The following is a 24,780-nucleotide window of genomic DNA, read 5'->3' as shown; positions in this document are numbered from 1 at the left end:
GTGGCTGCCCCATCCCTGGAGGTGTTCAAGGCCAGGTTGGATGTGGCTTGGGCAGCCTGATCCAGTGAGACGTGTCCCTGCTCATGGCAGGGGTTTGGAATTAGATGCTCTTTAAGGTCTCTTCCAACCCTAACTATTCTATGATTTTATGGTAACGGCCTGTGTTTAGTGTGATCTGTGCTGAGCAGAGGTGTCTGCTTGTGTAAACCCCTCTGTTTGGAATTTTCTTCCCATCTGAAATGCAAGGGCAGGCAGGGCTGGAACCAAAGCTCCAGATCTGGGAGAGATTTGACTGTTGTAAGGTTCATAATAACGTTAAAATAATTCTGATACAAGAAGTAGTTACTGTTAGAAAAAAGGATATATTTTGATTCAAGCTAAGGTAAAGTTTCATCTAAGGAATTGTGTTTTTTGAAAGTTAGAATGTCCCTCTGATACCATGGTTTCTTTGAAGCAGTGTGCAAAAACTCTGTTCATTATTGGGAGATGATAATGTCTTGTGTTCAGTCTGATCTGTGTTAAACAGATGTGTTTTCTGTAATCACCTCTGTTTACAGCCTTTCTCTATCTGAAATGCAAGGTCAAGCGGAGCTGGAGCCAAAGCTACAAATGTGCAAGAGATTTGACTGTTGTGAAGTTTGTAATAACTTGAAAATGAGTCCTGATACAAGAAGTAGTTGCTGTTACAAAAAAGTGGAATATTTTGATTTAAGCTAAATCAGAGTTCAGTTTCATCTGAGTAATTGTGGGTTTTTGACAGTTAGACAGAATGTCCCTCTGACAGCATATTTTCTTTTAAGCAGTGTTTCCTCATATATTTTTGATTCTTTGGAGTTGAAAACGCTTTGTGTTCAATATGATCTGTGCTGAACAGCTGTGTCTGCTTCTGTAATCCCCTCTGTCTGCAGTCTCTCCCCATCTCAAATGCAAGGTCAGGCAGAGCTGGAGCCAAAGCTCCAAATTAGCAGAGTTTTGACTGTTGTGAAATTCATAATGGCAGATTATAGCTCTGACAGTGTGGTTTTTTTTCAGACAGCGTTTTTCCAGACACTGTTCATTCTTTGGAGATGATAATGTCTTTTGTTCACTATGATCTGTGCTGAGCAGATGTGTCTTCTGCAGTCTCCTCTGTTTGCAGGCTTTCTCTATCTGAAATGCAGGGTTGGGCGTAGCTGCAGCCAGCTCCAAATGAGCAAGAGATTTGACTGTTGTGAAGTTCGTAATAGTAATAACATTAAAATGAGTCCCAGTACAAGAAGTAGTTGCTATTACAAAAAGCAGAATGTTTTTTATTTAAGCTAAAGTAGAGTTCGGTTTCATCTAAGTTTTTGTTTCAGTTTCATCGTTTTTTGAAAGTTAGACAGAATGTCAGAATGTCCCTCTGAGAGCATATTTTCTTTCTCTGACAGTGTTTGCTTTTAGACTGTGTTTTCCAGACACTGTTCATTCTTTGGAGATGATAACGCCTTGTGTTCAGTGCGGTCTGTGCTGAACAGAGGTATCTTCTTCTAAAATCATCTCTGCTTGGAGTCTCTCCCTGTCTCAAATGCAAGGTCAAGCAGAGAACTGGAGCCAGCTGCAAATGAGCAAGAGATTTGCCTGTTCTGAAGTTCATAATAACATTAAAATGAGCCCTTGGAAAGTAATGGAATATGCATAAGATTTCTGGGAAAATGTATACATCTGCATGTAAGTGGGAAATATATTCTGTAAGCAGCCTTTGACTCCTTGCATGTGGTTGATGGGGATCAGTACCTCCTGTTGCCCAGGGCCTGATAAAGGTTGCTTGCTTTCTAAAGCTCTGAAACATCTTAGAGAGCTGATTTGCTGGCATTTCTGTATCACCAGGAGCCAAAGCCTGTCTGTGGATGCTGCTCCCCGAGTTGCATCCCGGGCTGTGAGCCTCATGGGAAGGATTTAAAGGCAAGGGGAGAGGGAACGACCTCGCTGCTCTGTGCCTTTGGCTACATGTGAGTGTGTGCTTTCCCCCATAGCATTGCTGCAGTCTTAATGATATCAAAAATGCTGTAAAATCAACTCTCTAGGACGTTTTGGAGTTTTAGAAAGCAAGCATCCTTTATCAGGCCTGGGCAGTGTGATAGACTGATCTCCATCAATCATGTGCAGCGAGACAAAAGCTGGTTGCAGAATACATTTCCCACTTACATGCATGTGTGTAAATTCTCGCATAAATTTTATGCATATTCTGTTACTTTCCAAGGACTCGTTTTAATGTTATTCTGAACTTCACGACAATTAAAACTCTTGCTAATTTGGAACTGGCTCCAGCTCTGCCTGACCTTGCGTTTGAGATAGGGAAAGCCTGTAAACAGAGGTGATTATGGAAGCACATATCATACTTCACCCAAGATGTCATTATCTCCAAAGAATGAACAGTGTCTGGAAAAACACTGCGTAAAAGAAAACATACTGTCAGAGGGACATTCTGTCTCTCTTTCAAAAAATATAATTACTTAGATGAAACCTTATTTTAGCTTAGATCAAAAATATTCCAGTCTGTAATAGTAACCAGTTGTTGTAGCATTAGGGCGATGCGTGCGTGGGGGCACAAGGTGTCTGGTCCTGGAGTGGTTCAGGTGTTGCAGTAAGGAGCATTTGGACACTGGGAGAGGAGAAGCTCTCTGACCTCCTGTGGAGGGGACAGACACCTACTCTGGGTAAGGAATTTGGGCATAAAAATGTGAGGCTTTTTATGAAAAGACAATCTCTTTAAATCTTTCCCTGGGACTTAAATATGCTACTTACAGCTGTGGCCTTCTCCGTAAGACCAATGTGCCTTTGCGGCGATGAGGGCTGAGTCAGTATAGATGAGATCAATTTAGAAGTAGAAGTCAATGGCTTTTAGAACAGAACTGCCATGTAAATCAGTGATGAAGGATAAAAATAGATCAATTTGGCATGCGACATTATGCGTGAATAAAGATATCACAAATGAATTATGAGTGTCATCTTGGGCAGGCTAATTAAAAGGCGTTTCTTTACCCTACTTAGCTCTGGCTTATGTGTTTCTACTCTTGTTCTGAAGGTCCACCACTAAGCTAAGTTGCCCCCCAAGCCTTAGACAAACAGGGCACTGATCAGTTCATACCAAAAATAAATGCAAGTGAGAAGAAATTAAGAAAGTTGGGGACAGGACCTCCTTTGCTTTGGACTCCTGATCCTGTATGTGCGTGGGGATGAGTGGGTAGCAGACAGACCCACTGAGAGACAAATAAACATGCGTATGAGTGCACATTTCCAGCTCATGCTTAGCTTCCCATCCCTCAGCACTGGAAGTCCTTCTCTTGAGGGCTGCTCCCAATCCATTTTCCACCCAGCCCGGATTTGTGCTTGGGATTGACCCAACCCAGGTGCAGAACCTTGCACTTGGCTTTGTTGAACTCCATGGGGCTGACACAGCCTCACCTTTCGAGCGTGTCCATGTCCCTCTGAATCCATCCCTTCCCTCCAGTGTGTTCTTCCCCCCCCCCACCTTTACACCAGGTTTACAAGTTGCTCTTGATAAGCTCCGTTCTCCATCTGTGCATTGTGTTGCAGAACCTGTGCAGTGCTGGCAGCAGAGGGAGCGCAAGGCTGTCACTTTGTGCCATTATAAAGCAGAGAGACTGCATCACTTCAGTTCTTGGCCATGCAACAAGAGTTGCTGGCTTTTTTTGGAAAGCTGTGAAAAGCTGCCTGTGTGTGCAGCCCATGGAAGAATTTTAGGCGTGGAACACAACTTCAAGCTGGCCGCTGAGGTGCTACAAAGCAGTGCAGGGAGTAGCTTTTGGCATTATTTTGTGAATGCACCTTGTAGAAGCCCTTATGGCTTACGGCAGCAAGGGGTGTGTAGGATCCTCTTGCAAAGGCTGTGTTGCCATTCATTTTTTTTCTGTGCCTTGTGATGGACTGGCTGACAATGGGAGGCTCTGTGGCCTCCTCGGAACTGCCAGGGGGGCAGGATCTTCTCTCTCCAACTCTGGAGCAGCCTCTGCAGCCTTTAAGAGTGAAAGCACTCTGTCCTAAACTTTGATTATTTTTTGATGAACCTGGTGCCATGGGTGGCTTTAGAATCTGTTGAATCTAGATTGAATAATTATGTGAATAATGAAGGGAAGTAGTTTAATTTTGAAACTCCATTTCAGTTATGTTGATAGAACTGGGTATTGCTGTTTCCTCCTCTGTGAGAAACATTGTTGCTATTGACTGATCCTTTTCCTGTTCTAATGTAGCTCAAAGAAGGAGACATGATCCCTTCGAACTGTGAAGGGGTGCGAGGACAGAAATACCTGGGAAAAGGAAGGCAGTGGAAGTATTGGTTACCTGCTGACAGAGGGGTTCCCAGTTCAGCCCAGTCTCCTTGCTGGATCTCCTGAAAGCCGTCTAGGACGTGACTTGGAGATGTTACTCTTTAGTAACAGGTGATGGGACAAGAGGAAATGGCTTCAAGTTGTGCCAGGGAGGCTTAGATTGGATAGTGGGAAAAATGTCTTTACTGAAATAGTAGTGAAGCCCTGGCAGAGGCTGCCCAGCGCAGTGGGGGAGTCTCTGTCCCTGGAGGGGTTAAAAAACCATGCGGTCGTAGACTGGGAGTGTTGTGTTGATGGTTATACTGGATGATCTTGGAAGTCTTTTCCAACCTCAGTGATTCCGTGATTCTATGAAGGCAGACAAGTTCAGGTAAGACACGAGATGTGGGATTTAACAGTTAGGATAACTGAGACAGTGGAGGATCCGCCCTCTAAAATCGAGTTCTTGTGACTGAGCACCTTGCTGGAAGAGAAGCTTTTGCCATACCCAAGGTACTGAGTCCAGGAATCTGGGAGGCACTGTCGGATGAGGGATCAGATCGCTGGTAGTGGTTTCAATGAACACCTGGAGAGTGCTCTGAGAAGGGGCAGCTGCCCTGGGGATGGGTTTGCCCAAGCCCTTGTTAAAAATGTCTCTTCTCTTTGGCAGATCCTTGAGTTCTTGTAATTAAAGAAGCAAAATGTATTTAAACAAGAATGTTCAAACATTGAATTGCTCAGGACATGTTTTCCAGTGTGCTGAGTTGCTATGATAAAGATGAGGAGGTGCTGCGAGGTGGCTCAGAGCTTTCCTGCTTTGAGACATCATGGGCAAACGTGTCTTCCATATTGTTGCCAGGAACAGAGGGAGCAGACGGTGCTGCTGCTTCTTCTACCCTGACGTGGTGGAAGTGATAGGGTTTGTGCAGAAGGTTCTCAGTCTTCGAGGACATCCATGCTTCTTCCTTGTCCTTTTGTAGGAAGAGCCACAGCAGTCCCAGTCCCAGTTCCGTCTCAGATCCTGGAAGTCCTTCAGCTCCGGGGATGGAGTGGGTGGACTAGAACTGCTATTACATTGAGCCTGGCAGAGGAACCAGGTCTCTCTCTCTTCTCCCACGACCAGCAGCAGCTCTGCTGATGGCTGCCTGATGTCTTCTATTTACAGCGGAGTGGGAGGAGAGCAGAGCCTGTGTGTTTCATCGTCTGGGAGTGCAGGTGGCTGGCTCTGTGAATGGGTGAGGAGGCGGATCTGCTGCATGCCAGGAAGCAGAGAAGAGCTGAACCCAGATGCCCTTTGGTGGCAATGTGCCTGGAGAAGCTCTGGCTCCTGGGAAGCAGAAGGGTGGGGTGTCAGCGACTGCTTAGGTTTCCCTGCCTTCCAGAAAAGGACCCACCTCCCCTGTGCTCTTGCTTTGGAGGTTTCAAATGAGAGCAGGACACCTCAGCTATGAGGCGACGTTGAAACCGCCTGATGATTGAGTAACAAGTCATGCCGTACTGCTTCTTGGAAGCACAGGGGAGCTCTTGGCTGAGCAGGAGAGCTCTTGGGCACAGGTGGCACCCACCAACTGGTTTCTGAGCCATCGGTGGCTTTGGTGTGAACTGATGTCTCCTGGCTCCTCCTGTGCTCCCACAGCCACTGCAGATGGTGCCGTGCAGCAGGGCAGCTGGAGTCCTGTCTGCGTGTGGGCAGGAGGTTCTGCTTCTCACATCTAAACTCCAGAGGGGCTGGTGCCTCACGGGAGCAAGATGCCAGCTCAGCCTACCCAAGCGTCTGCTTGCAACTTACAATTTGATGCAGGCTAGGAATTGCTCAGAGCCTGCTTCGGACAAGGCAGAGCTTCAAGGTGATGTGTGAGCACTGGCTGATGGAACCTTGTGCCGACAGACAATGTTACTCCTGTTCCCTACGAGAGAGTAGGAACCTGGGTACAAAGATGTTAAGGAGTTGAAGGTCATGTAAATCATGTCCATCCAGGTGCTCTTCCGCTAGCTCTCCTGCTGTTTTGTTTTAGCATCATTGCCAGCACCAGTGTTAGGCATCCCTGTGTGTAGACAAGGCAGCAACATCTTTATCGTGTCTACCTTAGAAACCCCGGATATCCTGCTGATAACAACTTTGTTAGCAGATGTCCTATCTATTCTCCCTCCTGTGGTCAGGGCTGGGAGGAAGTGGAAGGGAGGCTCTGGTAGATGGGAGCAGGGCTGTGGACTTCTGCAAGAAATCACAGCTTGGGGGAAAAGACTCACAAGTGGCTGAGCTGGGACTAGGGTGCGGAAAAGGGAGGTGCTGAAGGCCTTGGACTTCAAGCAAGCTGCTCTCTCCAGCGTGCTCATGCCCCTGCTGATCTGAGCAGTGATGTGAGGAGGTAATGAAGTGATCCCAAACCACTTTGCACGTCCAAACCAACACCTCTGATTCTCCTGTTTGGTCTGAGCAGCTTGGCCTGCACTGCTTCCCAGACTCTTCAGCAGCCTGAATTCAGCATCAGTGCTGACCTGGAGAGCGTTTGCACCTTCTCGAGCTCTATTCAGGAGTTTCTTCTCCCTGTTTATAACTCCTGGGACTCAGCACTCGTTTCCAAGCTCTTTCTGAAGTGTATGTTTGCTCTAGTGCGATCAGCGGCTGAATCTGGGAAGGGTGAGTTCAGGAGAGGCTGTACCCCTGTACTCTTCTTACTGCGACTACCGAGCTGCAACAGAGCAAGCTGCGAGGAGGTGGAAGTGGAAAAGAAGGTTTTGCTTACTCTTCTTTTTGTCTTGCTACTGTCTGAGCAAGGTGCTAGTGGGATCCTCTGCTTTGCCATCAGCTGCGCTTTGTGAAGCAGCGTGGAGACCGCAGCAAGAGGAGGCTGGGGACTCTGGTGCCATGGAGCTCCCTGGTTACAGCTGGCAGCTCCTGCAGCAGCTGAGTGCCCTCTGCAAAGAGCAGCAGTTCTGCGATTTCACTGTCTTCATCTGGAATGTTCATTTCAGAGCACACAATGTGGTTTTGGCTGCTGCCAGCCTGGTTTTTAAATCCCTGTTGGACAGCATGGACACCATCTCCATCGATGCTTCTGTGGTGACCCCTGAGGAGTTTGCACTCCTGCTGGAGATGCTGTACAGTGGGAAACTCCCACTGGGGAAACACAATTTTACCAAAGTGATCTCCATGGCAGAGAGTCTGCAGATGTTTGATCTGGCTATTAGCTGCAAAAACCTCCTCAGGGACCTCATCAGCTGCTCAGCTCAGGACCAGGTAGTGCAAGAAGTCTCCGTCCAGGCAGGAGGCTCATCTGGAAACCCTGCTGAAGCCAATAACCTGCCCCAGACTGGAAAACCTGCTGGAGGGAAAACTCTTCTCCCTCAGAGAGTTTCCCCATCTCCTGGCCCTGTGGAAGCAGAAATGGAAGCAGATGTTTCTCCTTCTGGCCAGAAACTTGCCATGAATCACACCTGGATTCACCAGGATGCGATGCTGAGCGACTCCAGAGCCCTGCAGGAGGATTCAGGCTCTTGTCCGGATCAGCCTGCCCGTGCTGAGCAGAATGGTGGTGAAAGGGGAGCCTGCTGTGCCTCTTGGGCAGAAAGGAGGAGCAGGGGGTTTAGGTGAGACTTTACAGACCTGGGCACAGCATTACCTCTTATTTGCAGCTGTGTTGCCCCATGTTTTACCCTCACTCCCAGAGGAATCTTTTCCTCTGCGTTTATTCTTTTTCGCTTACCTTGGGGTGAAGGCAGCACTGAAATGGACCCCTTTTCAGCTGGGCATTTATTCCCCGGCACTGTGCAGTTCTCTTCTTCGGCCTTTGTGGTTGCTATGCTCTCCACACTTCACTAGGACTGTATGAGCAAAACTTTCCCTACCCATGTGTGGGATTGCATCTGGTGTGCACTGGCATCCGTGTTAGTGCTGGATGGGAGACTGATAAGGCAAAACATGGCCCAGTGATTGAACAGTGCTGCTGCTACCTTATCCCTTAGAGTCTTGATCAGCATGGGAGGAAAACAGACTGTACTGCGTTTAAAATAAATGTTCCATTTATAACCAGCGTTAAATAAACTGTTGGTTCTCCCCCCAGGCTGCGCGATGTCTTTAGAAGGGATTTGTGAATCACAGTTTCCCTATCAGAGCTGATGTGCTGGTGACAAACTGATGCCTTTCAATAACATCCAGCTTTCTGCGAATCCCTTCAATTACCAAATAACTCATCTTGTTTCTCTCGCACAGCAGCGAAGAGCAGAAGCTGTCAACTGGATTTCTTTTTTCGATATGAAAGTGTTTTCGCTAAGGCCCTTTCTGATGCCCAAGCTGTGCTGAAAAGACTGGAAGAGGGCAAAGAAATGGATGCCTCTCAGAAGGAGGTAGGTGTGTTGAGCTGGGGATGTGGCACAAGGTTTTTCTTCCCCTTGCTGCAGGCTGGAATTATTTGTCCCTTCTTAGGAAATTGTTTTGTGGGAAACTGGGGCTCTGGTGCCTAGTTGTTTGAAAGGCAGCATGTGCTCACCTGAGCAGCACCCCGGAGAGATGCGACTGGAAAAATGAGCTGCTTGTGCGTGTAGGTAAAGAAGTAACCGTCCTGTCCCGATGACATCTCTGCTGTGTTGGAGGTGAGATCCAGTGCTGATTTCTGTCCTCATGTTGATGGCATTTGCTTTGGGAAGTGTATCGACTTGTAAAGGGCTTGCATACCAGATCCCAAAATAGACTTTCTGAGCCCTGGGTGAGGGCCTGTCGCAGAGCATCTGCTCCGCTCTGCTCGTGGGAGCGTTGGAGGGAGTTACGGGTGCCAGCCTGCTGCTTCTGCTGATGATGCCTCGCTTCAGTCATCACTGATGAGCAATGCTGTTGGTTGGGTACCTGAGCCTGGGGCTTGGCTAAGGCTGAAGGATACTTTGGGCTCTGAACAATGGTAACTGCCCTGCCGGCTCAGAGCTGCCCTGGAAACAGCAGGCTACATCCTGGTTGATGTGGCAAGGACACAAAGCTTGGAAATGATTGCAGTGGGTCCAGGTGGGCAGTCACAGCTGCTGTGGGATGGCAGGGCAGGGTCTGCAAGAAGAGCTGTGGCAGCGTGGAGTGAGAGTGGGACTGGACTGGCTCACCTCGCCCTGGCTGTTTCTGGTGGAACACGGTTCACACCAGGCTGCGGGAACAGCCTTGCCTGCCTTTTCTGTACATGGAACAATGAGAATGTGGTTGGTTGATTGCCGACTCTTCAGTGGCTCTGTGGTAAAGCCAACAAATGCTGTTCTGCAGGCTGGGGAGGCTGCCATGCCCTCTGGGTTCCCATGCTGCCTGGCTGGGAAGCTGGCTGGATACCAGTCACTTGGGCCCTCCAGTCCTAGTGTGACCGTGGAACATGGGACATCTTGGCTATGGTGCCATTCTGTTTTTAAAAACACAAGGCAACACCTTCATTAGTGAAAAGACCTATATGACAGCAGGGAGCAGATTTCCCGTGTGTCAGGGAGTGCAGTTTTCTTTTTTGCTGAGCCTTTCAGTGGAAGCCCACGGTCTCATGGCTGCTGACCTTCTTGGTGATGTTGAACTGAATATCCCTGGGGTTTTAGGAGAGAGATGCGGGTGCTAATTTGTTTTTGTAGTAGCAAGCCTGGGCATGGACAGGGTGACAAGAGCCTGTGAGTGCATTGCTTTCAGCAATGATTAGGTTTTGGTATGTGTCTTTGTCACCATGACCAGAAAAAATGTCAGGTTTAAGGGTTTACCTGTTCTGTGCCTCAGCAATTGGAGCAGAGCTGCGGAGGGCCTTGTGTGAGGGGAACAGGCTCTGCCAGAATGGATCTGACAGCTTCTTGCACCCACGCCAAGAGGCATCACCCCTGCTGGCGTGCTGTCTCTTGCCTGCATGTGCTGCCTCCGTGGTCCCAGGTCAGAACTACTCCACCAAAGTGCCCCATCAGGCACACTGCCAGCTTCTGCTCTGCACAACAGCCCCTTTCCCTGTCTCTGCAGTCACTGTTCATAGAATCAAAGAACCATGGAATGGTTTGTGTGGAAAGGGACCTCAAAGTCCATCCAGTTCCAGTCCCTGCCTTGGACAGGGACACCTCCTGCTGGATCAGGGGGCTCAAAGCCCCATCCGGCCTGTCCTTGAACACCTCCAGGGATGGGGCAGCCACCACTGCTCTGGGTAACCTGGGCCAGGGCCTCCCCATCTTCACAGCAAACATTTCTCCCTAAGATCTCATCTCAATCTCCCCTCTTTCAGCTCAAATCCATTCCCCTCATCCTATCCCTGCACTCCCTGATCAAGAGCCCCTCCCCAGCTTTCCTGGAAGCCCTTTCCATACTGCAAGCTGTTCTAAGATATCCTGGAGCCTTCTCTTCTCCAGGTTGAACAACCGCAACTCTCCCAGCCTGTCTTTGTAGGGGAGGTGCTCCAGCCCTCAGATCATCTCCGTGGTCTCCTCTGGGCTCGCTCCAACAGCTCCATGTCCTTCCTGTGTTGAGGACTCCAGAAGTGAACACAGGGGTCCATGTGGGGTCTCACCAGAGTGAAGCAGAGGGGCAGATTCCCCTCCCTGGCCCTCCTGCTCCCACTGCTTTGGATGCAGCCCTGGACAAAGTTGGTTCCTAGGCTGCAAGTGCACATTTCCAGCTCACGTTGAGTTTCTCGTCCCCCAGCACCCCAAGTCCTTCTCCTCAGGGCTGCTCCCAATCCATTCTCTGTCCTGCCTCGATTTGTGCTTGGGATTGCCCTGACCCAGGTGCAAGAAGCTCTTTGTTCCTGTCTCTCTATCCCCTCCCAGATGCAGCTGGTGAGGTTGGTGAGGTTCACAGACCTGCTCCTGGCCCTTTGTGCTCCCAGCAGGAACCAGGTGAGTGGCTGTGGAGTTCAGCAGCAGTTTGGGTTTCTGACCACAAACTGGCAGCTGGGTGATTTTTCTGCAGCTATAAATAAATGCTGAATAAATGAGAAATGGATTTTCTTTAAAGCCTTCCCCCAAAAAATCACTTCTCAGCTGTGACAAGCATGGAAAGCATCAGCCCCAGGGCAGGGGGCCAGGCTGCAGTCGCTCTGAGCATAGGGCTCAGCCAGACCCATCCCTCTCTGAGCTCTGAGCAGGCTCTGTGGGTGCTGTTTCCAGCAGACAAAGGAGCTTTTCCTCTCAAGGGCTTGGTGTTTTCTTGGGGGACAGTGGTGTGTTTTTAAAAGTCCTGCTTAAAGGGCACGTTCAGCTCCAAATAGCCGAGGTTGTGCCAGTGGGAGGCATCACCCCCGCACCCCCCCTTTGTGTTTTTGTATTATTTTGCCGGTCATTTGCTCACAGGCCCCTTGGTGCCTTGAGGCCAGCAGAAGTCAGTCTGGAAGCCGCTGAGATGCTGTTTCTTTGCACAAAGCAGCCTTGCTGGGCATGCTTGCCCTGCCTGGGGGAGAAATCATAGAATTACAGAATCACGAAGCTTGGAAACGACCTCTCAGTTCATCCAATCCAACCATCAGCCCAACCCCACTGTGCCTTATAAACTGTGTCCCAAAGTGCCGTGGACACACGTATTGTGAACCTCTCCAGGGATGGAGAGTCCACCACTGCCCTGGGCAGCCTCTGCCCAGGCTTCAACACTCTGGTAAGGAAATTTTTCCTGATACGTAGTCTAAACCTCCCCTGGCACAGCGTGAGGCCATTTCCTCTTGTCCTGCCACTTGTTATGTAGGAGAAGAGCCCGACACCCAGTTCACCACAACCTCTGTCCCAGGACCTGCTCCAGGAAAGGAGAGTGTGGTCATGGGGGTGCTGGGCTCTGCTCCCAAGTGACAGGCAATGGGACGAGCAAAAACTGCCTCAAGTTGTGCCAGAGGAGGTTTAGATCGGAGAGCAGGAAGAAAATCTTCAATATAAAGGTTCTCAAGGCACTGGTAGAGGCTGCCCAGGGAGGAGGTGGAGTCCCCATCCCTGAAGGAGTTTAAGAGGGGTTGATGTGATGCTCAGGAGTGGTTCAGTAGTAGACAGGTACAGTTGGACTCAATGATCTCAAAGGTCTTTTCCAACCAAATGATACTATGATTCTATTCTTTGTTCCTTTGCTCATGAGCTCGTGCCTGTCTGGGTTCCCTGTTCCCCGCAGTGCTCCTGTCCACACCCCTCTGGTGGTGGTGAGCCTCCCAGAGGCAGTCTGTAAGGCTGGGCAGTTTTTCACCAAGTAGGTTTGTGGTGTAGGGCTTGCTTTTTGTGAGAATTATTGCCTGCCTCCAACTTTGATGTTCCATTCTGCTCCTCTGGCTGAAAACTGCTGCCAAGTTGCTTTTCTGTTCAGAGAGATGCGATTTTGGGGCTGGTTTTGTTTTGGAGTCTCTCTGTATCTCGCATAAACTATTCCTGTCTAATTTGGTTCTGGCTCAGATGAAACCTGCTTGGAAATGAGAACAAGACTGAAATTGCAGTAATTTGGAGAAGCGCAGAAGAGCTTTGCTGGTGTCAGGTCTCATCTTCCTGGGCTCTCTTAGAGAAACTCAATTCAAATCATTGCACAGCTCATTTGTTTCCCCTGCTCTGGGTTCAGATGAAGTGGGGGAGCATTGCTTCTCTCGCGTAGAATAAATGTCACCGTGCTTGTGGATCATTTCCATTGCCTATGGGCCTGTCCAATTATTGTCGTCCTTCATTTGCAACTGCAGGGATTCTGGATGGGATAGAAGAAAGAAGTTTCCCGTTATTTTCTGCATCTTTAGTAGGAGCGATGACTTGTGAAGTTGGGGGGGTGTTCATAGTAGCAGAGGAGGAGAACTTCCCCCCTTATTCTGGTGTACTTGGTGGAATTGGCACTGAGCCTTTTCTCCTCTTGTGTGGAGCAAGCTGGGGTCAGTGTCTCCACGGAGCCATCCTGGTACTGGGGTCTCCTTAAGTCATGTATGAATGCAGGCTTCAAAAAAACCCACTTTGGATTTCTTATCCAGCAATGGGAATGTGGTTTTCTCCAAAAGTTGCATGCATGGTGGTTTTGAATCAACCTCTTTGTGTGGTCAGAGCCCTGTAGTTCATGGAGTCATGGAATAGTTTGTGTGGGAAGGAACCTCAAAGCCCATCCAGTTCCACACCCCTGCCATGGGCATGGACACCTCCCACTGGATCAGGGTGCTCAGAGCCCCATCCAACCTGGCCTTGAACCCCTCCAGGGATGGGGCAGCCACCACTGCTCTGGGCAACCTGAGCCAGGGACTCCCCACCCTCACAGGAAAACATTTCTCCCTAAGATCTCATCTCAATCTCCCCTCGTGCAGGTAGAAACCGTTTCCCCTCATCCTCTCCCTGCACTCTCTGACCCAGAGCCCCTCCCCAGCTTTCCTGGAGCCCCTTTCAGTACTGGAAGTTGCTCCCTGCAGCCTTCTCTTCTTCAGGCTGAACAACCTCAGCTCTCTCAACCTGTCCTTGTGCTGGAGGTGCTGCAGCCTGTGGATCAACTCTGTGGCCTCCTCTGGTCTCTCTCTAACATTCTTGTTGGATTCCTGGTCAGAGCTTGCCCCAAGCTGAATGGGGAGTTTTGAGGCGAAGTGGTAGGGTTGTGACCATTGAGTTGGAAATGTTGTAGCTACCAGACCTGACTGCCTGATTGGGACCAAACACCTTGGTGGATGCTGAACCTGTTTGGTGGCACAGCTCAAGCTTAAGCCAGGTCTTGTTGACTCTGTTTCCTTGCTGGGAGAGCCTGTCGCCTGCTACAGTCTGGAAGCTGAACATGTACTGGTTTGTGACAATGTGGCCGTGAAGGGATTTGCAAGCGTCGCAGGCAGTGAGAGCATCATGGGTCGGGCTGTACCACCTGGGCACGCTACAGCTCAGGGGAAGCTGGGATTCCAGCTAATATCAGGATCTTTGGGAATTGTTAGTGCTTCCAAGTCAGACTGAAATGCGTTGTGTGCTTGTTCATAACAGTGCTAAAAGGCTGCTGTTCCCACTGAGCACTGGGTCTAAGGAAAGGGCTCCCAGACAGAGACTATAAATAGCAGAGCCCTTCAGCTTCTGAAAGCATGTTCCATTAACCAGAGCCATGTGTTGCCCGGAGCTCAGGGGAGCGGTGCTGAGAGGAGTGGGATTAAAGAAGTAAAATAATATCATGGCAATACAAGTTCCTTCTCATTCATCTGAGTGCAAACTGGTTCTGGACAGGGTGCTGAGCACCTTTAGGCTGGTAAGAGTCAAGAGATACTGTGTTTTACAGGATCGTTTTGATCCAGAAGGGGCCAGGCATGCAAACCTGGGGAACGAACATGATCTGGTTATCAAGGCTCATTACAAATTAATGTTTGCATTAAAAAAATACCTTTTAGTTCGTTCTTCAGTGCATCTGCGGCATCTCCATTCTTTCTTTCTAACAGACCTATGCCTCTGTTTGGCAGGAAAAATGCTGTTAGCAGGAGGAGCTGGGACTCCTGCAGTCCCCTCTGCGGATGCTCCCTGCAAGAGGTCACCGCGCTGTCTGCACTGACCTAATCCATCAGCCTTTACACCTGCAGGAGGAGCAAGGCCCCGTCCCCCGGCGCGGCCCCGAGCAGTTGCATTCAGTCTTTTTATCATCGGAACAGAAATGACAATGACAGCAGAAAATGGTGGCACGCGGGAGCCGGGCTGAGCTCCCCACTTCAAAGGGGCTTTTATAGCATCCCTGGAGTCTGGAATAAAGGACGCCTGCTCCAAAAGGCTGCCATCTCTCCTGGAGAGCCGAGGAGCCAGTGTCTTCAGGGGCAATATTTACAGCATTAAAGGGCTCCGGGGAAATGGGAGCAAGAGTTGCAGCTTATTTCTTTTCCTTTCATTTCCCTAACTGCTCAGACACGTTTTGCCTCTGGTTGCTGTTTTGGGTCACTGGAGTGGATTTTTGAGCTCTGGGCGTGATTGCCAGGCATGCTGAGAGCTCGTGACACTCTGAGTTTGCGTGCCTTCTCTCCAGAGCTTTCTAGGAGATATAGGTCCATGGTGACCTAAGGAAGAGAATTCCTGAAAGTCCCACTTAAAATGCCACCTGCTTTCTGTGCCAGTGATATCCTTACTCCACGGTGACATCTGAGAACCCCCACCCTAGACTTGGCCTTCCAAAGTCACAGTGTTTAAACTGTGTTTTGTTAGATCCCTCAGGTTTACTGGCATTTGGCTGTGAGGGGAAGAAATTAAGAGCTGTTTGGTTCTGGAAGCAGTTACATGTTGTGCGACTTGGTGGATGAGAAGCTCAGCAACGTGCGCTCACAGCCCAGCAACCAACCGTGTACTGGACTGCATCCAAATTCCCCACTGCTTCCTTCCATTGTGCCAGCTTGGCCAGGGAGGGGTTCTGCTCCTCTGCTCTGCTCTGGTGAGACCCCACCTGAAGCCCCATCTCCAGTTCTGGAGTCCTCAGCACAGGAAGGACATGAAGCTGTTGGAGTCAGTCCAGAGGAGGCCATGGAGATGATGCGAAGGCTGGAGCACCTCCTGTATGAGGCCAGGCTGGGAGAGTTGGGGTTGTTCAGTCTGGACAAGAGAAGGCTGCAGGCAGACCTTAGAGCAGCTTCCAGTACTGAAAGGGGCTTCAGGAAAGCTGGGGAGAGGGGAAATGGCTCAGGCTGCCCAGAGCAGTGGTGCCTGCCCTATCCCTAGAGTTGTTGAAGGCCAGGGTGGATGGGGCTTGGAGCCCCCTGATCCTGTGGGAGGTGTCCTTGCCCATGGCAGGGGATTGGGACTGGATGAGCTTTGAGGTCCCTTCCAACTCAAACCATTCCATGTTTTTGTGACTTCAGTAAAGGCCAGGGCTGGCAAGGAGAATGCTGCCCTCCTCCCCACAGCCAGCGCCCACAGCTCGAGTTCAACACCGTGTGTCTATTTGGTTATTTTTTTTATGTTGTTCAATTTTTTGTTTACTGAACAGAACCCCCAGGATTTGGTTTTCTCTCTCCATTTGTGCAGGGTGTTGGCTGTGTTGTTAGAACCTTCCCTGCATTTGCCTGTTCTGTCGTAGGCTCTTCCTGCCTGACTGGCGGAGACAGGGGAGCAGTTGCTGTTTGAGAAGCTGCTGAGCAAGGTGAAGGATGCTCCGACACTGGAAGCTTTTTCAAGACACGAATCTCAAGCTGAGACCAGCTTTGCTGGTGGGGGAAGGAAGCAGTGTGGAAGCCCTGCAGCGAACAGGTATGGAAGTCGGTGCAGCCTCTGGCAAAGGGAGCAGGCAGCCTTACAGACAAAGCAGTTCCCCAGAAACCCTGTATCCTTGCTCGGGTGCAGGAGGCTTATTCCCTGCTGGCCAAGGCCCTTGAGCATTTCCGTCCCGCAGCAGTGGGGTGCGGGCAGCACAGGGTTCTCCCTGCTGCTGCCTGGAGGGCTGGATCGATGGCTGCGCAGCCAGCATGGCTCGGAGTGCAGCTGAGCCTCGGGATTGAAAGCTCCTGTCTTACTTGAGTCTGACACAAAGCAGTGGCCTTGCAAACCTGATGTTAACCTCCAGCTTGCTTTCTGGCTTTGTGCTCTCTTAGATAAATGAGACGTTTTCCTTTCATAGAGTTTAAAGAGAATAGCAAAGTGGTTTCCTCTGCTGCTTGTGCTTGCAATGAGCTTTGCTATTCACTTAGATCTTTCACAGAATCCCCCTCGCTTCAGGAGCCTGTCAGTTCCTTGTTTCTTCTCTTGTGTTTCTGAGTCCTTTTCCCCCCAGAGAGCACAGACGAGGGAGAGATGCTGACCGCTCGCTTGCTGGGGCACGGGGAGGAGCTGATCCAGAGCGTGACACAGCTGAGCCCCATCGTAGCATTCCTGGAGTCAGCAGAGGAAGGATTCCTGACTGCCTCAGAGAAGCGGGTAAAATAATCTGAAATAAGGTAAACTCTGTGGGGGAGAGGCGGGGCTGGAGTGTCTGCAAGGCACTGTCTTCCTGCGTGGTTTGCCAAATGATGTCCTTATAGCCTCACCTGGCAATTTCCCCTTCCCATTGTGCAGCACAGACTATACGTTTGTGGTGTCTCAGGTCCTCCTGCAGAGAACTGTGGGAATAGCGAGAGCTGAGCTGTGAAAATGACCTCGGGGCTAGGCTGAACCCTGCGTGACGCAGTGTCACGCTGACCCTGGTGTAAGGCTTGGGGCAGAGGAGGCGCCTGGCATTCCTTGTGGGCCCTGCAAACGCCTTTCTGTGAGCCTGGAGAAGGGTCTGTACTGGGGTTTGGTATCAGCAGAACCACTAAAACCTCTGTGCCACCTGTCTGCTAGTGACATCCTTGTGGACGTGGTCATCAGCTTACCTTTCAGTTGCTGCTCCTGGCTTTAACTCTTAACTCCTCTCACACAATTGCCTGCGAGAGTAGTGCATCCACTACCTGGCTGGGGTTTTTGGGCAGTGTTCAATGCAGTGGTTGGTGGGAGGACTTTTACTTTCCTGTAAGCAATCACATTGTGTGGTCTGATTTGCAGGAGCCTTAAAGAACAGAATATTGTGTATAACCTGCTTTCCTTTGTGTTTCGGGGGTAGCTGGCTGTACCCTGTCTGTGCAGCTGAACCTTGCAGAGTACCCTAGCATTGGGCACACAAGCTCACAGACCTCCTGTCCTGGTTTGCCCTGTCAGTCATTTCCCTGGATGCAGGATTATGTGAGTGCGAAGCACGGTTGTGCTCAGTGGCTTGAATGATGCCAGCGTTCTGTTGGAGTGAGCAGGTGGACTGGGAACCTCTGCTCATCCTGTAAGGCCCTCATTTACTGTCTTGCTCCTTTGTCTGTGGTCCCTGAACAAGTGTCCATCATGGAGCATCTCCAAGTGCAGGCAGGGCAGCCAAAGACACTGCTGCCAGAAGAGGCCTCCTCCTTGTCCTTGTGCGCTGGGCTGTGACTAGTGGTTCATGGATTTTCCTCTCAAGAAGCAGCAGTGCTGAGCCTGGAAGGGGGATGTGAGAGGAGAAGGCGAGGTATGAATGCAGCATAGGTCTCGGCATCTGCCGGGGATGTTGTTTGTGTCAGCAGAACCCCACGCAGGGCTGCATGGAGCTGAGCTCCCAGCCACGAGAGCTGCTCCAGTACTGCAAAGATCAGAATTTGTCATATATAGAATGGTTTGGGTTGGAAGGGACCTTAAAGATTGTCAAGTTCCAACCCCCTGCCATGACCAGAGGGACACCTCCCACTAGATCCAGTTGCTCCAAGCCCCATCCAACCTGGCCAGAGACTCCCCACCTTCACAGGAAAACATTTCTCCCTAAGATCTCATCTCAATCTCCCCTCTTTCGGCTCAAAATCATTCCCCTCATCCTTTCCCCGCACTCCCTGATCAAGAGCCCCTCCACAGCTTTCCTGCAGCCCCTTTCAGTACTGGAAGCTGCTCTAAGGTCTCCCCACAGACTTCTCTTCTCCAGGCTGAACAACCCCAACTGTCTCAGTGTGTCCTTGTACAAGAGATGCTCCAGCCCTCTGGACTCGCTCCAACAGCTCCATGTCCTTCCTGTGCTGAGGACTCCAGAATTGGACGCAGGGCTCCGGGTGGGGTCTCACCAGAGCAGAGCAGAGGAGCAGAACCCCCTCCCTTGCCCTGCTGGCACAATGGAAGGGAGCAGTGGGGAGTCTGCTTGTGTTGTAGTGCTGCCGTTCTAAAGGCTGCACCTTTCCCCGTGCTTTTCTTTTTGTCTTTATTGAATTAGGTGGTTAAAATGCAGCCAGTTTTTATCTCCTTCCCCATTGAAACAACCCCCCCCCAGCAATAAGCCATACCCCAAACCATTCTGCAATCGTAATTCTGCTCCTTGGGCACAGGATTCAGCCTTTAATTGCATCATCATTTACTCCAGGACTCCTGCCTCGCCTGGTGCTGTTATTCGGTATTTCCTTTTATCCTCCTCAGTCACTGCGTGTTCCGGTTGCTGCAGAGCCTCTAAACCCTGCTCGGAATACAAAATCCCTCTTCTCTCTAGGGGATCCCTTTCTGCTCTGGTTTTAGCCCACAGGGTCCCAGCAAATAACGACTGCATTTGGGGTATGCTCTGACAAGTCTGGGTGCGCAGCTTTTGCTCTGGTCTGGCACAGGAAAATAAGACAGAAATTGCGAAGTGGAGGCTGACATGGAGGAGTCCCTTTTTTCAGGCTTGTATTATTTGTTTGAGTTTTTTTTCCTCCAGAAAAGTGGAAAAGTGCTTAATGATTTCAGCAGTTCAGCTGATTAAAGCTGGGATTGTGGCATGCGTGCAGGCAACATCTCTGGCGTCTTGGCTGCATTACTGGGAAAATGAACATGGAATTAGCAGCCCCCTCTGCAAATTTTGTCCTACCTGATTCCTCTACCGTTGCACAAGAGCTCCAGGCTGGCAGAGATCAGATCCAGCTCTCCAAAGATTCCTGAAGATGAAGTTTCCTTTGTCTTCTCCCAGTCATTCCCTCATCAGCTGTGTCTTGCACAGTTGCAAGACAAGTGTGAGTGTTAGTTGTAGCAGCCTCTTTTCTGTGCAGCTGGCTTATTTCTGTGCCTGGGCCAAGCTCTATGTGGAGCAAATCTTGTTTTCTTTACTCGTAAACCAGTCTCTGTGTTTCAAGGTCTCTTTGTCAGTCTCTGCTTTTCTGGGGGACTTTTAACCTAGGATTTCTGGGATTTGAATGCTTAACTTTCTGGCTTTATTAGTGTTTCTGTGCCATGGGTGGAAGGTTTGGGGGTGGTTTGCGTGCAGGTTCTCACTTTAGGGAGAGAAACTTGCATTGATGGGAAGAGCAGGTGCCCTCCTGTGTGTGGTGGCCCATGGCTTAAGTCATTGCAGAGTTCAGAGTGACTGGTCCACAGTACAACTGGCAGAAACACTGTCCTCTCCTTCTGTTCCTTCTAGAGAGGACTTGGGCATTTTGAGCCATGTGCCTTCCCTTTCCCTTTGGCTCCAGCGTGTATACGGATCGATATTCAATCCAAACGCCTTCAGAGCTAGGGTGGGTGTGAAGGACAACATGAGTGTGGCTGCTGGCTGTTGCAGGAGCAATCCGAATGGGATGCACCAGGGGATGAAGGTGTTTTGCTGCAGGCAGAGCAGGGGGATGTTCTCTGTCTCACCTGGTTGTGGTCAAAATGAGTTTCATAATATCAGCACTGCACCACCACTGCCAGAGCCGTTACTTCTAGACTTGAGCTGATTGTGCAAGGTTCAACAACACCCAGTGTTGGGTCCTGCACTTGGGTCACAACAACCCTAGGCAATCCTCCAGGCTACAGGAAGAGTGGGAAGTACCAGGGAGGAAAGTACCTGGGGATGTTGTTTGATAGTGATTGACATGAGCCAGCAGTGGCACAGGTGTCCAAGAAGGCCAACAGCATCCTGGTGTGGATCACCCATGGTGTGGCCAGCAGCAGCAGGGAAGGGATCATCCCCTTGCACTCAGCGCTGGTGAGGCTGCACCTGGAATCTTGAGTTCAGTTTTGGGCCCTCAGTACAAGAAAGGCATTGAGGGGCTGGAGTGCATCTGGAGGAGGACATCAGAGATAGTGAAGAGTCTGGAGCCCAGGGGTTCTGGGAGCGGCTGAGGGCCCTGGGGCTGTTTAGCCTGGAGAAGAAGAGGCTGAGGGGAGACCTCATCACTCTCTGCAGCTCCAGGAAAGGGGGCCATGGTGAGGTGGGTGCTGGTCTCTTCTCCCAAGTAACAAGTGATGGGACAATGGGAAATGGCCTCAAGTTATGCCAGGGGAGGTTTAGATTGGATATTGGGAAAAATGTCTTTACTAGAAGAGTGGTGAAGGCCTGTCAGAGGCTGCCCAGAGCAGTGGTGGAGTCTACATCCCTGGAGGAGTTCAAAAACCATGTGGCTGTGGCGCATGGGAACATGGTTTAGCAGGCATGGTGGGGTTGGGCTGGTTGGACAGGATGAGCTTAGAGTTCTTTTCCAGCCTCAATGATTCCATGATTCTGTGCCTGTTGACTCTGCCTGGGAGCAGTGGATGAGAGAGCACGAGCTCCCCAAAAAGACGCTGCTCTTGTAGTCCTTTTTGTGTTCTCTTAAAAGATGACTTTAGACTGAGCAGTCCCTAGCCAGCTCGGTGTGAATTGGATGGGAGGATGCGTCAACAGGGTCACTGATAGATTTGGCTGTTAAAGGAGATATTTTAAAAATCAGAGAAACTCATTAATGAGATCGGCTGCTCGGGTGGGCACAGGAGGAGCTGTTGGATGAGTTTCTTTTATGTTGAAGGTAGGAAAACTGTCTGAAGTTTGCATCCTCAACGAGAGAGGAGAGTTTGTGTGGCAGTTATAGACCTGAGTGAAGGAATAATTTAAGGAAGAGTATTGGGACCTGCAGGGAATGGTAGAAACGTCTGCCAGGCAAAGAAATGTCCTTTAGAGGAACAAAGAAAGTTTTGTGGTACATCATGCTGCTAGGCATCGCTGTGTGTGTTGAGAGAAGCAATAAATATTTGTCTTATCAAGGAAACGAAAAGAAAATGAGGAGAGCTGACCCTCAAACTCGACTAAGCCCAGGGAGAAATCCAGGATTGAGGTGGAAACAGGCATTTCCTGCAGCTGAAGTGGAACCATGGCACAAAGGGCATCCCCCCACGTACCAGAGGGGCCAACGCACAGCTCAGAGAGCGACAGCAAGGTTTATGACTGTGTTTTCCAAGTTGAGAGTGATCCCTACGATTGATGACCACAGACACAGCAGCAGTGACTGGCTGTGTAGGGGCTCAGAAATGCATGGTGGGAGCTGAATCGCTGAGTGTGAGCAAAACCATAGATAAAATGCAGCAAGGGGTGTTGAGGTAAATTGTTTCTGCCTGACCTGGAATCTTTATTTGATGAGATAAAAATGGGTTTTTCTGCCTCAATCTAGACTTGAGCAAAGCGTTTGAATTTCCTGTGAGGAAATTGTTAAACTAGAGGAAGCAGTGAGATCAAAAAAGGGTCTGTCTTCTTGGAGAGAACCAAAGGCTGGGCTGACAGATTCATACACATTCATAGAACCCTAGAAAGGTTTGGGTTGGAAGGGACCTCAAAGCCCAGCCAGTTCCACACCCCTGCCATGGGCAGAGATAACTCCCACTGGATCAGGGGCTCCAAGCCCCATCCAACCCGGCCTTGAACCCCTCCAGGGATGGGGCAGCCACCACTGCTCTGGGCAACCTGGGCCAGGGCCTCCCCACCCTCACAGCAAAACATTTCTCCCTAAGATCTCATCTCAGTCTCCCGTCTTTCAGCTCAAAACCCTTCCCCCTCATCCTCTCTCTGCACTCCCTGATCAAGAGCCCCTCCCCAGCTTTCCTGGAGCCCCTTTCAGTACTGGAAGCTGCTCTAAGGTCTCCCTGCAGCCTTCTCTTCTCCAGGCTGAACAACCCAAACTCTCTTAGGCTTGGAGCAAAGTTACTGATGGGATTCTTGGCACTTACTTGATATTAACAGTAATGTTAATGACCCAAAAATCTCAAAGCATGCTCAGCAAAGCTCGCTGATGAGCAAGCCCAGGATCTTCTGTCCACCTGAAGGAGGATCTGCAAGATGGAGGAGAATTACACGGTTGGAGAACTAAGCAGCGAAGACTGCATGACATGGTAGAGTGAAGGGCGTGTGTTCAGGTGCAGTAGCGAGAACTGAGAATTAAGAGCTTGTCTGAAATTTGTGTGTGCAGTTCCAGTCTTGTCAAAAAAGGTCAATTTGTGTTGAAGGAGATCCAGGTCTGCATCCATGAGGTCAGGGGAGGGGCTGTTTCACAAGAGGTGCTGCCTGATTGAGACAAGTGATACGAAGACTGAAAGGGACTATGATTGTGCTCTCATAAAGAAATTGGAAAGGAAGGGTGGTTAGCACCTCAGAGAGTTGAGAAGGGGTTTTGAGCTAAGAGATAATGCTGGCACCTGAACAAATGGGTACACACCAGCCATGAATAAATTGAAGCTGAAAATTAGAAGAATTGGCAGGGGAACGAAGCTGTGGAAGAGCTCTCCAAGCAGGGAAAGGCAGCAAAAACGTACCTGGCTTTAGGACTGATCTTAATAGATTCATTAATGAGACTGGGCAGTGCTGGGGGCTGCAGGGAACCGGGCTGGTGACCTCAGAGCTTCTGCCACCCTACGTTTCTAATGCTGAGGAGCACGCCATTGGCAGAGAGAGCTCAACCCATTTCTCAGCTGGCTTTTCCTGGTGGGAGCTATGCAGGTATTGTTGTAGCACACTAGAGCTTTTCCAAGCTGCAGTAATTGCATCTCACATAGGAGACATCTCATGTCACCTTGTCAGAGAAATAAGCATTCAACTGATAAGATGCTTATTTAAATGAGTATTTTAAATGTGTCTATCCCTGTCTTAAAATGCCATGCAAAAAATTGGAGAAAGGAGGGAAAAGAGGCCCCAATTTAAAAAATATTTGCTAAAAATATGGAATGAAATATTGTTTGGAGCCCCGTCTCCAAGTCTTTTTTTTTTGTTCCCTTTGAAACAGGATTTTTTGCTGTCAGCTCCCTCCAAGAGCTGCACTTGGGGTGGAACCCACCTCCTCATGTAGCCTTCAAGGTGTTTCCAGGTATTCCTGGGACTCTGTAATGCCTCTGCATGAATCATGGAATGGTTTGGGTTGGAAGGGAACTTTTAAAGCTCATTCAATTCCAAACCCTGCCTTGGGCAGGGACACCCCACACTGGAGCAGGCTGCTTCAAGCCCCATCCAACCTGGCCTTGAACACCTCCAGGGATGAGGCAGCCACAGCTTCTCTGGGCAACCTGGGCAACATCCTTTTCTCTAAATTTGAGAGATATGGATTTGATGGGTGGATTTGGTTTGGTGATTAAGAAATTGGTTAGGTGGTTGTATTCAGAGAGTAGTGGTCAACTGCTCTAAGTCCAAGTGGAGATCCATGACCAGTGGTGTCCCACAGGGGTCTGTACTGGGACCAGTGCTGTTTAATATCTTCATCAATGATATAGACAGTGAGATTGAGTGCACCCTCAGCAAGTTTGCAGATGACACCAAGCTGAGTGGTGTAGTTGTCACACCAGAAGGATGGGACATCATCCAGAGGGCCCTAGACAAGCTGGAGAGGTGGGGCTGTGTGAACCTCATGAGGTTCAACAAGGCCAAGCGCAAGATCCTACACTTGGGTCAGGGTAATCTGCAGTTTCAATACAGGCTGAGGGATGATGTAATTGAGAGCAGCCCTGAGGAGAAAGACTTGGTGTCATTGATTTTCTGGAAGCAGTGAATCTGGATTTATTGCAGTGCTATGATACTGTTCCTGTTCCTCTGATCTCTAGACAAATCCAAGAAATTGTAGGAAGCACTCACAAAGAACTTCTTGGCTGTTTCTTTGTCACAGGTGGTCCTGGACTGCTGTGGAGTCAGTTCTCGGAGGGAAGCCGTAGACATTCTGCTGAGGAAAGTGAATGAGGAGAAAACCCTGTAAGCAGAAAGTCTGACCAGACTCCTGGGGGCTGTGAAAGTGTCCTTCCCTGGTCTCCAGCTTCTGCCAGACAACGTGGTGGCAGCAGCAAAAGTCTTTGATAGCAGAGGTATGGATATGCTGAACTTCAAATGCTTGGGAACTTAGTTCAGGGAATTGCCAGGAAGTTGGAACACTTGCCTGGAGTT

At 49.8% G+C, this 24,780-nt stretch overlaps 1 protein-coding gene across 1 annotated transcript in view; it reads left to right on the top strand.

Moving 5' to 3' along the window:
- The first annotated feature begins 3,684 nt into the window (after positions 1 to 3,684).
- ZBTB40 (zinc finger and BTB domain containing 40) overlaps positions 3,685 to 24,780 on the top strand; it is a 46,281-nt gene continuing 25,185 nt past the window's right edge. Inside the window, 7 exon segments of the mRNA XM_054085456.1 lie at positions 3,685 to 7,820; positions 7,822 to 7,880; positions 8,503 to 8,636; positions 16,225 to 16,307; positions 16,309 to 16,394; positions 16,915 to 17,057; positions 24,509 to 24,701. Of these exon segments, the coding sequence (XP_053941431.1) occupies positions 7,159 to 7,820; positions 7,822 to 7,880; positions 8,503 to 8,636; positions 16,225 to 16,307; positions 16,309 to 16,394; positions 16,915 to 17,057; positions 24,509 to 24,701 (1,360 nt within the window). The 5' untranslated portion in view covers positions 3,685 to 7,158.

This window comes from Cuculus canorus, chromosome 21 (genome assembly GCF_017976375.1).
Source record: "Cuculus canorus isolate bCucCan1 chromosome 21, bCucCan1.pri, whole genome shotgun sequence".
Lineage (NCBI taxonomy): Eukaryota > Metazoa > Chordata > Aves > Cuculiformes > Cuculidae > Cuculus > Cuculus canorus.
Note: the sequence above shows the minus strand (reverse complement) of the source record. Positions and strands in the feature narration are given on the sequence as shown.